The 12,622-nt window shown below is 34.0% G+C and overlaps 1 protein-coding gene across 1 annotated transcript in view; it reads right to left on the bottom strand.

The window, feature by feature from the left end:
* Positions 1-12,622, bottom strand: part of ABCA13 (ATP binding cassette subfamily A member 13) — a 139,559-nt gene that overhangs the window by 102,562 nt on the left and 24,375 nt on the right. Inside the window, exons 11-17 of the mRNA XM_072924352.1 lie at positions 11,145-11,312; positions 8,774-9,074; positions 7,838-7,952; positions 6,289-6,618; positions 5,280-5,349; positions 4,098-4,232; positions 2,588-2,725 (exon numbers count right to left, since the gene is read on the bottom strand). Coding sequence (XP_072780453.1) covers positions 2,588-2,725; positions 4,098-4,232; positions 5,280-5,349; positions 6,289-6,618; positions 7,838-7,952; positions 8,774-9,074; positions 11,145-11,312 — 1,257 coding nt within the window. The remainder of the gene's footprint in view (positions 1-2,587; positions 2,726-4,097; positions 4,233-5,279; positions 5,350-6,288; positions 6,619-7,837; positions 7,953-8,773; positions 9,075-11,144; positions 11,313-12,622) is intronic.

Here is a 12,622-nt window from a genome sequence, read left to right as displayed (position 1 = left end):
ATGTTCAGATTGAATGACCTGACACAAACTACACTGAAATTAAAGATACCATGACAATTAATATTTGCTAAGAATTTGGCCCATTTGCGACACCAAGTTATGTGCATGTCTACATATGTCTTTATAATGCCATAAAATAGTTGCTATATTCTATTTCTAGTAAAAAAAATACTTATAACAACATTACTTGAATCATTTTTTATACCCATAAGCATTAGAAAATTCTAACTGTGTAAGCTACTCCACATATGTCATCCAGTTTCAGGCACACAAGATTGATATACGTTTACAGGCAGTTAATCTTCTCAATTCTCTTCAGTCAACTAAGCAAAGCAGATCTCTAAAATGATTCAGGGCAGCAGCCCAGTCTAAGCATAACTCAAGGTGCTCAAGGCGAGCAGATATCTAACAATCTTCTAGCTGTGAGGTAACATCCTCAGGAAACTGAGATGCCAGTTGACACCAATGAAGCTGCCTTCCTTTCCATGTCAGGTTTGCACTACTTTCCAAACATGAGCACAGTCTACCAGCAGCCCCATTACCTTATTCGTGTTTACTATTTTATTGACTTATTACTACTTAGAGATCTGACAGTGAGTTGGTTTATTTTTAAGCAAAGACAAGCCAGATTGGAATGTTAATCCAAAGAAACAAACTTTTATGCCTGAGAATTATGAGAAAAATTGTTCTTATGAATATGTGTATACATAAGATATTTATGGTCTATAGTTACATTCTTTGCAATATTTTTTATGTAAATAAAATGCAAATGTTACAAGAAGAGAAAACTATCCTATACATAAAAAGCTTGAATTGTATGAATCAAATCTGAAATTAAAAAATACATAATTATTTCAAAGATTGGTTTGTTTACACTGTGAATGAAGAAAATATTTTGCTGCTTTCACACTCAATTTTAAGCTTCTGGCAAAAATTTTTCCAAAGTTGAGGTCATTGCTAGCTAGGTACTCCCAGCAGCCGGGACAGTACTGAGTTCTCCTAGCCATGCAGCTTTCTTCCAGGTACCTTTCTGCTGTTTCCTAAATTTGCATCCTTTAAATTAACAAAAAATCATTCAAGCGCAGAGGGGCCTCATACAATCTAGCTCAGGAAAGACTCAGAGGGAGAGCTCCAAGTTACTTCCAAGCACTAAACTGATTACCCTGGGACTTCTCCAAAGCGGAGCTCCAAGTGGGTACACAGCACCCTGGTCACTGCCAGCCCCGCTATGGTTTTAGCTCCAGCTGGTAGGACCTACACTCTCAGCTCCTCCCTTATACACCTCTGATTTCCTAAATGTTCTCTGTGCCGCTGGGACCAGCCCTTACCTGGGCTGTATGGACCAAGTAAAGAAACTGCCTGGAAGCAAGTCATTGTGCTGTCCTAGAAAATCCTTCATGGCTGCATTTATCCCATTGTCAGTACAATTGCACACAATTCTTTTAAAGGACAGCAAGCGCCTTTGCTGCAGACAGTTTTAGCATTCACACACAGGCAATTTGCTATCAACCACATGACATGAGGAAATCACTGAATTAATTTGAGCCAGAAACCACTCTAAAACTGGTCACGCAAAGAGGTTTATGTCTTTGTTTTCTGCAGATTATGTGGTGAACCCAGAGAGAAACACTGAAAATCTTCATTTTATGTAAGGACAAAATGCAATTGTCTTAATAAAATGGAGTTGTTCCAAATTGCAGAAATTCAGATAAAATTCATACAAATAGTTTTCCCATGAGTGTTTAAAATGAACCTCAAGATGTTTTGAAATCTGCTCCAATCTAGGAGACACCTGCATGTAAAACTGCTGAGTTGTTCAGCTTCTTCACCTATGCTACAGACAACTGGATCATTTCTAAGATATTGCAACTCCCAAAAGAAGCACAACACCCCATCATGTTGTTCTAAGGCCCAAGAGGGAATACAGGTGAATACTCCTTCATTTCCAAAACCTAACTAAATGTGTGAACATCCCCCATGGAGAGGGGGAAAAAAAGTTAAAAAATAAAATTTAATTAATTGTAAGCAAGTGAACATACATAGAAGAGCAGTGAAATTATCTGGAGGCTGATAAAAAATTAGTTACAATAACAGCTTTTTATACAAAAGGCTAAGAAGCAGAGACAGAAAGAACAGTGATTATAGAAGAAGGAAATTAGAAACAGAAGGGAAAGAAATGAACAAAGTTAATTTTTCCACTGAAACAAGAAGCAAAATTTTTAAAAGCTAATAAAGTCCAACACGTTTCAGATTCAGTAAGAGTATGAAAGAGTTCAGTGAATTTCAAAAGATCCAAACAAGGCAAAGTGAAAATACAGTGGACAGGATGAACCCAAGAGATATTTATTTTACATCTTTCAAAGAGTTTTCTTAAATATTTCTGTACAATAGCAGTTTTCACAGAATGAATCAATCATTATGGGGGTAGCAAAACGTAACAGATATTCATAGTATATACTCCATAATGAAAGAGAGAAAGGGATAAGATCTAAACATATAATACAGGACCAAGCAATGACAAAAGCACATTGACTGTGACTAGCATACCATTCAGAAAAAAAAAAGTTCAAATTCTATTACTACAAACCTTTTTCTTGGAAGTTTTTACTGAAGAAAAACATACTAGAATTCAGATAATGTCTCTTGCTTCTCTCTGTACCACACAGGCTCTTCCAGTAGGAAACAGTAAAGGGAAAACACCACCGGTTCTTCAATCCAAATTTTCCTATATTAGAATTATGATGGAAACTGTTGAAAAATTTATAGTAGTTTTTCATCTGTTTGTAGACTAAAAATGTCCTATTGTTGCTTACAATAAGCTGGTTAGGCCCTTTAATTAGCCCAAATACTTTTCTCTACTTAAATATTTTAATAAAGTGTAAAAAAGTAATTTGGTCATAAAACCAGGTCCTTCATAAAATAATCAAGCCTCAGTTATGCTTTATCCTGTCTCCAAATCAGCTTTTAATAGATCTAATATAATCTGGTACCCATAGGGAAGAAAATGCATCAAACAGCCTGCCAAGAGAAAGAGCCTATTTTTTTATTATAAAAATAGTCCATTGCACCAATTCTTCCATTAATATCTGCAAAATGCAAACAAATCAGCCACCAAAAGAAACACTTATTGTGGCACATAAACAAAAAGTGCAAAAACACACTCTTATATACAAACTAATCTTTGGCAGTGCCTGATTTTTTCAGGCATTACTTACCCATTACACAATACACACACTCTCTGTTTGGAGTGTCATTATATTGACTGAAGGACAAGTGTTAATTGAAGATAAAGTTATTAAAATTCAGTTGCATATTCCATCCACCCCTATCTTTCAAGGTAAAATTAATTTTGATTTAATAAAAAAAAAAAAAGAAATACAAAGTAGCCAGAAGAAAAAGTGACGTGCAAATCAGGTGAAAGGTAAATCATCAGAGGAAAGGTAAAACTACAGTGAGGCATGAGGCTATGATTATAAATACATCAACCAACTCAGTAAGACCTATAAAACTTGGTTCATTAAAAAATCTAAATAAACACACCACTACTTTCTGAAAATATACTTGAAAATTAATTTGTTTTCTCTGTACACTGAACTGTAGACTGACTGAGAACAAGATACAGTTACTGTGCTGTCTGAAGTTTTTTATCTGAAAACACGCTGCTGTTCGTGGGTTTCAGCCCAGGTACTGACAGGAGATTCACCATTTTCCCAGGAAGTTTTGCTATGAGATTAGGCTCTCTTACTGTGAAGATCCAATAAACTCCTAATTCTATCAAACATTTGGCCTACCCATCAGCAAACAAAAGATATTTCATGCCTGGCTACAAATTCTAGTCCATGTGTTAGCACTAGTCAGTATTTATATATTTAGGAAGATATTTTTTCCCAGTGCCTAAAGAAAGTCAGACAGTTTTGCACAACAGAACTATAACTCAGAAAAATACATATTTTGGTTTATTTGCATAAAAACAAGAAAGACAATGACACAATGTTTCCTATGGTGGCTGAATGTTTACATTGTGAAGATATTAATGGATGAATAATATTAAATAACTTCTTCAAAAACATGAAATAAGAACAAGCCCATGATCTTACCAGGAATAATATTGCTGAAATACCAGCCACCTACAAAATATAAAATGGAGTCAAAGAACATCATCCAGCACATCCATCCAAAGGTCATGTATCCTCCTTGTGCTGTTGACTGGTGCACATTATCCCACTGAATTCCTGGTAGTAATAATAATGATATTTTTAAAGGTCAAAGCTAAATCAGCACAGCATTAAAGATCACAAACACATCAACACCACACACTTCTGGGTATTAAAGCACTGGCACAAGACAAATCATAGTTAATAACAGTAATCCTAATGAACAGAAAAAATTTCTATGCCTCTACAAGCCTGTATTTAGAACAGCAGGTGGCACTGCTGCTGGGAAAATATAGAGAAGATGTTGTAGAAAGGGTTGTTTATCAAGTTTTAGCTGGCCCCCTAATTTGGCAAAAGGAAAAGAACTACAACACTGACAAAATGGGGCACTGACCAATGAATCAGGCCTTAAGCCATTCTGCTGATATAAAGAAAAGGATTATACAAAGTTTAATATCATTTCTAAAATGCTAAATCTGAAGATTTAAATCTGTGAATTCTAACCAAGAAGCATTGTGTACATTGACTGCATTCAGAGGTAAACATAAATGAACTCACTGAATAATTGCTTCATAAAATTATTGCACTGCAGAAGAAAGAAAGGAAAAAAAAGGCGCAAACACTAGTGCTACAGAAAACTACCATACTGCTAAACAGAAAACAAAAGTAACAAAGTTGTAAATTTATTAAAAATATTACATTTAACTAAAAATGCCACTTTCTTTGCAGTACAATGGATCATGATATTGTTTCTACAATACTTTTTCCACAATTGTCAAGGTAAGTAGTTTTTTCCAAAACACATTTTGCCCATCCTTCAGTAAAGATAAGTCATTTTGATGAAGTGACTAGTGGGAAATGTATGTAATATATTCTGCAATTGTCTCTTTTACTCTTATAAACTGTTCTACCATATGACACTTTTTCAATAGTTTGAAACATCCACAGTCATCAATATTGGTCTTGCTATAATAGTAAAAAAAAAAAGAGATTATATCCCCTTATATACCTGAACTTGATCTAGCTTATTAATTTATTAGAGAGAGTTTCAGAACAGATTGAAAAACTTTTTCAATGTTTTTGAAATAATAATTACAAAGCTTTTCTCCTAACCAAAGAGCTTACCTATTTCTTGGCTCTCAAAATATGTAATGAAAAATATTCCTTGCCCAAAGGCAGTTGTAGAAAGAAGACACTACAATATCAGAGGAGAAAGAGTATGTGAACAACAAATAAAAACATTCTGTTAACAAGTTCCATGAAATAAAATATATTGTGATGATAAAATCAAGCTCAAACTTAATAGACCTTATTTTTACCCCTCCACATAGGCTAATGGTTGCTATTCCATTTTATGTTTTAACCATACTCCCTCACAAACCTTAGCAGTATTTGCTCCACCTAACAAGAGCTCAACTGACCTAGTTAATAATATGGGAAAGTATTATTTTATCTGGCCAAATGACACTGAAAAAATTTGCATTTTTTTAAAGGTATATGAATTATTCCACCAGCTTAATTTAGAGAGTTATTTTGAAATAGTGAAGCCAAAATGTGTGAAATATGGTTTTCTTTATATGACGGTGATACTTGATGTCACATTCAGGGATGTAGTATTTTAGGACAAATGTATAAAACAAAACAACTTATGGAATACATAGAACAGTGAAGGACCTGAAAGAACCTACACCAAAGAAACACATAAGTAAGATTGCATGGTTGAACAAATTTTGGATCTATTCCCCTATTATATTAACAGAAAATCAATCACTAGGTTTTTTTCCAAGCAAATAATGACTTGGAGAAGTGGCATGTCATCAGGTGATCTTGAAAATACACTAATGTTACAAAAATTTTGAGGTCAAGACATTAAGAGAACTCATGAGTATGAGGAATGCAACTTCCTGATATTTTCTGTGGGTTTATAAAATTGCCCTGAAAATTTATTTTTCTTTCCTTTCTAGCTTCTAAATATTTTCTCAGTTGGAGATTTATTAGCGTGATTTATTTCCAATGATCACAAAAGCAAACAGCAACATGGGAAAAAATAAATACATTATGGTCTGAAGTTTTGAAACTATAGAAATTCACAGCATAGTTGGAGGAAAAAAATTAGAAAAGAAGAAATATTTACCATTATAATCTGGTTGGTGAAACTCAACTGGTTCTGCAATACCAACAAAACTATGTAGGGTAAAAAGCTGATCATATAGACAAGGCTGGCACACAGAGCTGCTGTATCGGCACTGCTGAAAAATGCTCCCAAAAAATAGCTTAACATAATGACTGTAACTCCAAATTCCAGGAGAAAAAGGAAGACAAGGAAGCCATTGCTATAAGCAAAGATAGCACTTGCTTTTAAAATGGTGGCCAGAGCACAGCTGCTTACTGTGAGCACAATGACATTCTCCAAAAACCAAGCAAAGAAATGAATGGCTGGATACACACCCATTGTCCTCATATACTGCAAGACAACAGAGCAGAGAGTTAAAGTTAGGAAACAAACTTTCTTTTTGTTTTTCTGTTTTAAACAAAACATTTTGTCACTAAGATACTGCCAATTTCCTTATGGATGTCATCTTCCCCTTAAATTTCTTGTTTCTTTGTTCTTGTGCTGTGCTCTCTCCTAGATCAGACACGTTATTGAGCAGGGCAGTCTCTAAGATCATCACACATGATCACAAGTAATCACCATGCTCAGCAAAACTCTCTTTTGCATAGGTTTCAAAAACTGAAACTGCCAGTTCTTCCAGCTAGGATTTTGCCTTTTTACAGTCTAAAAAGTACTGAGAATATACACAGCAATTTTATATACAATTTTGTATACATATATACATTTTCTTTCTCAGCCTGTTACTCTTCTGAAAGAGGCATACAGTTTGTTACCTTTATGTATTATCAGGCAAATAATTAGCCAGGTATGAAGTACATCCCTTTTTTTCTAAAACTATGCTTTTTAGATACAATCTAATAAAACCTTTGAAGCAGTTTTCATAAGATCATCAAAATTAACATTAAGTTGATTTAATATTTGGGAGCACTAAAAAAGTTTACCTTACAACAGAAAGATTAGAGAAAGGAGATAATTCCTTAATAATTCCCCAAATTAAAAATATTACTCAAGCAGTAATTCTGCTGATACAGTGAAATCAGTGTAATTCTTCAAAAAGTGCATTTATTCCTATAGAAAATGTATCATAAGGACCCTGTCCTTCCAAATGCTTAGCACCTGTGAAGACTAGCTGTTGATAGAAGCAAATAATTGTTTCAGCTTTTGTTGGTATAAAAATTCCCTTTTATTTCTGATAATTACACAGTTCATAACAAATTTGTAACAAATTCTTAACTTATTTTAGGTAGTTTTATCATTACAGACTACATAGAGCAAAATATGAAAAAGAATCCAAAACAAAAATCATTCTAACCACAAGGTCTCCCAAATAACACTTTCCAACTTCAACTTTTGCTAGTTGCTTTTTCTCTCATAGACAATATTTGCATACTGATGCTCAAACAATGTTTTGAAACTAAGCTGGCAGCCAGAACTAGAGCCTACTGCCTAGAGGAAACAAGTGAAAACAAAGCCATCTGGATTATGAGTACTTAAAAGTACCTCACAACTTTTGTATTTCAGTGCACCTAAATTAATAAATTTTCTTTTCAGAGGTTAATCTGCCTCTTACCTCTTCAAGATTAATTTCTCTTTCATAAACCAGCTTACGAACCATACCAGCAACTGAAACCATCCATGTTAACATCATCATAAGTGGGAAAAAAAACCCTATGTTATTCAAGAATCTATAAAAGAACAAATATGAAGAGTTGTCAGCCCACAAAGGTAAACTATTTTCTAGAAGAGTGTACTGGAACTGTTCTCAAAATATTCAAAAAATAAGATCTGACATGAACAATAAGATTTATACCTGTTCTGGTTAGAATTCTTTTTTATGTAACAAGCTAAATGCATGTATTGGTACAATATTATTATTTTATTATTACATATTATAATATTTTAAACCATAAAACAGATATAATTACACTTTGGGGCTCCATTCAAAGTCAAACAAAATTCAGATTTGTGTCAATGGCAAAGAAATCTAGTTGGACAACAAAGAATAGCATGACCCAGTCAGTTTTCACTCCACTTTAACAGATTTATTACCACTGAGTAATTTTAAAATTTAATAGTTGGGATGTTTTGATGGTTTTACAGAGAAAAACCCTACACTTTTGCTTCATCAACTTCACCTTTCAAGGCACCAATTTACAGTTTGTGTACAGGACAATTAAGGATTTAAAAGGAATCAATTACAGTAATTTAAGATAAATGCACACTATGTTAACACAGCCTCTGTCCAGAGGACTACTCCACACTATGTCTTCAAACATTTTGTAAGGGGCCATTTGCCTACAAACACTGTGCAACATGTTATGTTAAACACAGCTCTTGGACGATATTTACTATGCTGCAATACTCTGGTATTGGATGTACTTGTTTAAGCCTGTGCAGAGATATACATTCACTCACTGAAAAGTGGGAACCTAGTAGGATATCAGCTTCTCTAGAACTAATCTAACAAAGACTATACATCAAATTAAAAAGCTGAAATTTTACTTACAGGTCACTGGTATGGCAAGGGTAAGGCATGGCTTGCACCTGAATTGCTGTCTCTGAGGTGTCTGTCCCAGTCTGTGCTGAAATAATTGCCCTTTCAATCATGTCTTGAAGAGGAATAAATACATGGTTGTATTTAAACCCATCAGCTGGCAACTTGTGGGGATGGGATTTCCATGTTGGATTTTTAAGCAAATCTGTTCTCATGCTGTAGAGAACACTGGTTCTAATTGTATATGAAATGTGTCTTGGAAGGAGATTGAAAGAATCTTGCTTCTTGTCCTCTGGTGTACTGAAGATGATACCTGACAAAAGAAGAAAGGAAGCTTCATAACTAAGCTTATATAATTTATGCTATTTCCATAGCTAACTCATGGCTAATTACCATGTGATATAGGATGCATTAATCTATCAGGGCAAGCCTCCAAACCTTCTTGAATCCAAGCCCAAAAATGGCATGTTTCAGAGATACATTTTTCACATTCATGAATATGAAATGTAAAAGATGATTCACATGATAAATGGGTTCATAAAAATCATTTTTATCTGAGGTGATTTGTCTTTTTTTGAGCTGCAGTTTTCTCTTTGCATCCACATTTAGCCCTGTTTGGGGGACTGATAATCAGTTGCACAGTAAAAGCAACAGCCATAAAATTTGTGCATCAAAGCATAACAGCTTTCATAAGTAGATGACAAAGTAAACAGTACCAACCCACTAAAATTTATTCTGATATTAATCTTCAAGTCAATTGCAGAACTTCTACTTTGGTACAGTAGAATTTGCATGTTTGTTTTCTCTAGCTCTGTATAAAGGAAATGAAACCCCAACCAAAGAGATGAAAGCTAAACATGTAGCTGTAAAGATGATGCCAAATACATGAAACTGCTTGTGTTCTTTTTTTTATAGGATCCAGACCTTTTAGGACTTCCAGATAAATGTTAAGTGTTGCCCTTTTCTTCCTTGGGAAAAGGGAGAGTTATCTTACCTACCATCTGGTTCTGTGAAAGATAATAAAATACAGAATACTTTACTGCAAACCTGATTTCTTTCAACCAGCCAACCTCATTTTTCCCATTTACACAAACAGTTGATTTTCTAAGACATTCCATGTCAGAGCTATGAAGGCTCTCAAGACCACAAAAAAAAAAAAAAAAAAAAAAAAAAAAAAAGAGAAAGAAAATTCTATTCCAGTTTAACATCTTTCTATTCTTTTATTCTTTCTATGGAAAGGAATGTATGCCTACATTAGAGCATGTAACATTGACATGTTGGACACATTATGTTCCTTAGAACGCCATCTTCTTGCTCTCTAATAATGTGGGGAGATAATAAGGCCAGAGTACTGAAAAATACTTGACTTATATTAGCATATGACCCTTCCCTAGGTAAGTGGAAGAAAAATGAAACTATAATTTGATAATTCAGTTTCCTGAAGGCCAAGACTTATCAGTCCATTTCTTTCCTTAAAGAGACAAACAGCCTGCCTTCTCCAAAGTACTCCTGAGCAATTTTCCTTGTCTCAAGGTATAGCCTGTTTGTTTCATATTGATAGAGGGTGGAAATTGCCAGGGTACTGTGCAGATCACAAAACAAGCATGAGATTCCAGAATAGTTTCCTTCTTTATAAATGCTTTCTCATGTCTTGTGTTGTACAATTATAGGCATAAGAGGAACAAAAAAAGCCCAAAAAGGCAGTGGGAAAATGTTGTAGAACACTTCGTATAGACTTAGGGGGCCTCTCTTCTGGAAACAGTATATGCAATCTACAGCATTTTCTGCAAATCAAGTGTGTATGTTAAGGAAAATATTCTTGCCTCTTAAAGGCTTTTGTAAAATTAATTGATTCTCAGCAATAAGCACATAATGCAGGAAAAAGAGAAAAAGTATAATACCAGGGAAGAAAAGAAATTCCTTAAGAACTTATTTACTCTGAATAAAAAAGCTAATTACTCTGAGTGTTGGTTTAAGAGAAAATCTTAACAAAACCCCTTTCTTTCCTCCTTTTTGAAAAGTCAGGAATATAAAAAATAAATTTTGAAAGGATGTAAACTAATCATCTTGTCATCTTGTCAAGTTTCCTCAGTATTCCACATTTTTTTATCTTTTTCTTCTTCAAATATTTATGATCATTCTTTTAAACATTTTGATAGAAATAAGAGACTCCAAGGCTTCATTTTGCCATTCCACAGGTAAAACAATATAATTAGTCTTTCCAGCTTAAATTAGAGCATTAAAATGTCCTTTTTGTTGACTGCATTATATGTGATTTAAATGCACATGTTAAAACTGTGTAACCTTTACCTAGCTTATCAATAAACACAGACAACAAAGTCCAAAATTTTCTGTAAAAATACATTTTACATGAGTTACTTACTAGCCAAAAGATTATTTTGCTGCATGAGTTCATGAGCCTTCTCCTCTAATTTCTCTATAGAGTCAAAAGGCTGGAAACGGTCCAGTAACACACAGGAAGAGATATTTACAACAAGCTGTGTCAACAGGTCAATCTGTTTACTTGCTGAGCTGTTAAGCATCTTGTTCACTGTAGTTTCTAAGATGAGAAAATAAATAGGACTTGCTTAGTTTTAATTATCAGTACATAAAGGTTTGTTGTCACTTGCATATCCTAGAAGAGTAAATCCTCTTTGTATTAAAAAAAAAAAAAAAAAAAAAAAAAAAGAAGAAGTTTAAAAAATACAGAAATTTTAGTGTGAACTTGTGGAAGTGCGGTTCATGTTTCAGTGGCTTTTACAAGCCCTTAGCTACTCTTTACTTCAATTTCAAAGGAATAAAAATATAACAAATTCTAGCAAAGTTCTAGAAAGAGCCCACACCATCAAACCTTTTCTTATGTTTCCATAACTACTCCCACAAATACAAGGGAATTACTCTACTTCAGACATCATAATAGATATTAATCTCTCATTTAGCAACATCTTATCCAGTTCTTTTCTCCTTGATACTGTGACTATTTCAAGAACCATGTTAAATAGAGCATAAGCATTTGGACAGGAGTCGTACATTTAAAAGAATCTGAAAAAAGCTTAATAGTCTCTTCATTTTTACTTCATCTATGGATCCAGGAGGAACATATACCTCAATCAAAACCTGGTTTCTAAAAAAGTCAACCTTTGGAGGAATTCAGATCTTCATCCATTAATAGAGAATGTAGGGATAATGCTATATCCTTATGTTTGAGAGAACAGTCAGAAGGACAGCATGACCTAGAAACTGCATGCTATCTAGATTTAATAAAAACATCTGAATTTCTCAGGTAATAATGCTATAAAACATTCAACACAATTTTCCATCCTTAATTTTTCAGCATTCACTTGAAGATATAATCTTTTAAAAATGATAGGTGATGACCTCCTATGATAAGAGTGGTGACAGACAAATCCTGGATCAGAGACATTACTCAGCATCAGCACAGGAAATATTACAATAGGAAGGCAGATAAGTGGAAAATGTATGAAGCAGTCAGAAGAAGAAGCATGATTAACAGTGAGAAGGGTAAAGTGCACAAGGAGAAAAAGCAGAGGAACTGACAGTCTAGAATTCAAAAGATAGGCAAACAATGACAGGGTGAATTCATAGGTTGAAAGAAACCATAACAGAATAGAGATAGTAAATGTCTTATTTATGTCTATCCTTGAGTAGGACAATAAAGGAAACACCCATGCTGCCCCTTTTTTTTGACAGCATTAGAGAGAAGAGAATATTCCTAATATTTAGCCTGAATGGCAGGGTTTTCATATACATTTTTTTATATGTGTATGTAATTATATATAACCCTATACGCATTATTGTGTATGAAGACAAGCTGAAAGAGTTGGGGTTGTTCAACCTGGA

This window comes from Taeniopygia guttata, chromosome 2 (genome assembly GCF_048771995.1).
Source record: "Taeniopygia guttata chromosome 2, bTaeGut7.mat, whole genome shotgun sequence".
In the NCBI taxonomy this organism is placed as follows: domain Eukaryota; kingdom Metazoa; phylum Chordata; class Aves; order Passeriformes; family Estrildidae; genus Taeniopygia; species Taeniopygia guttata.
Note: the sequence above shows the minus strand (reverse complement) of the source record. Positions and strands in the feature narration are given on the sequence as shown.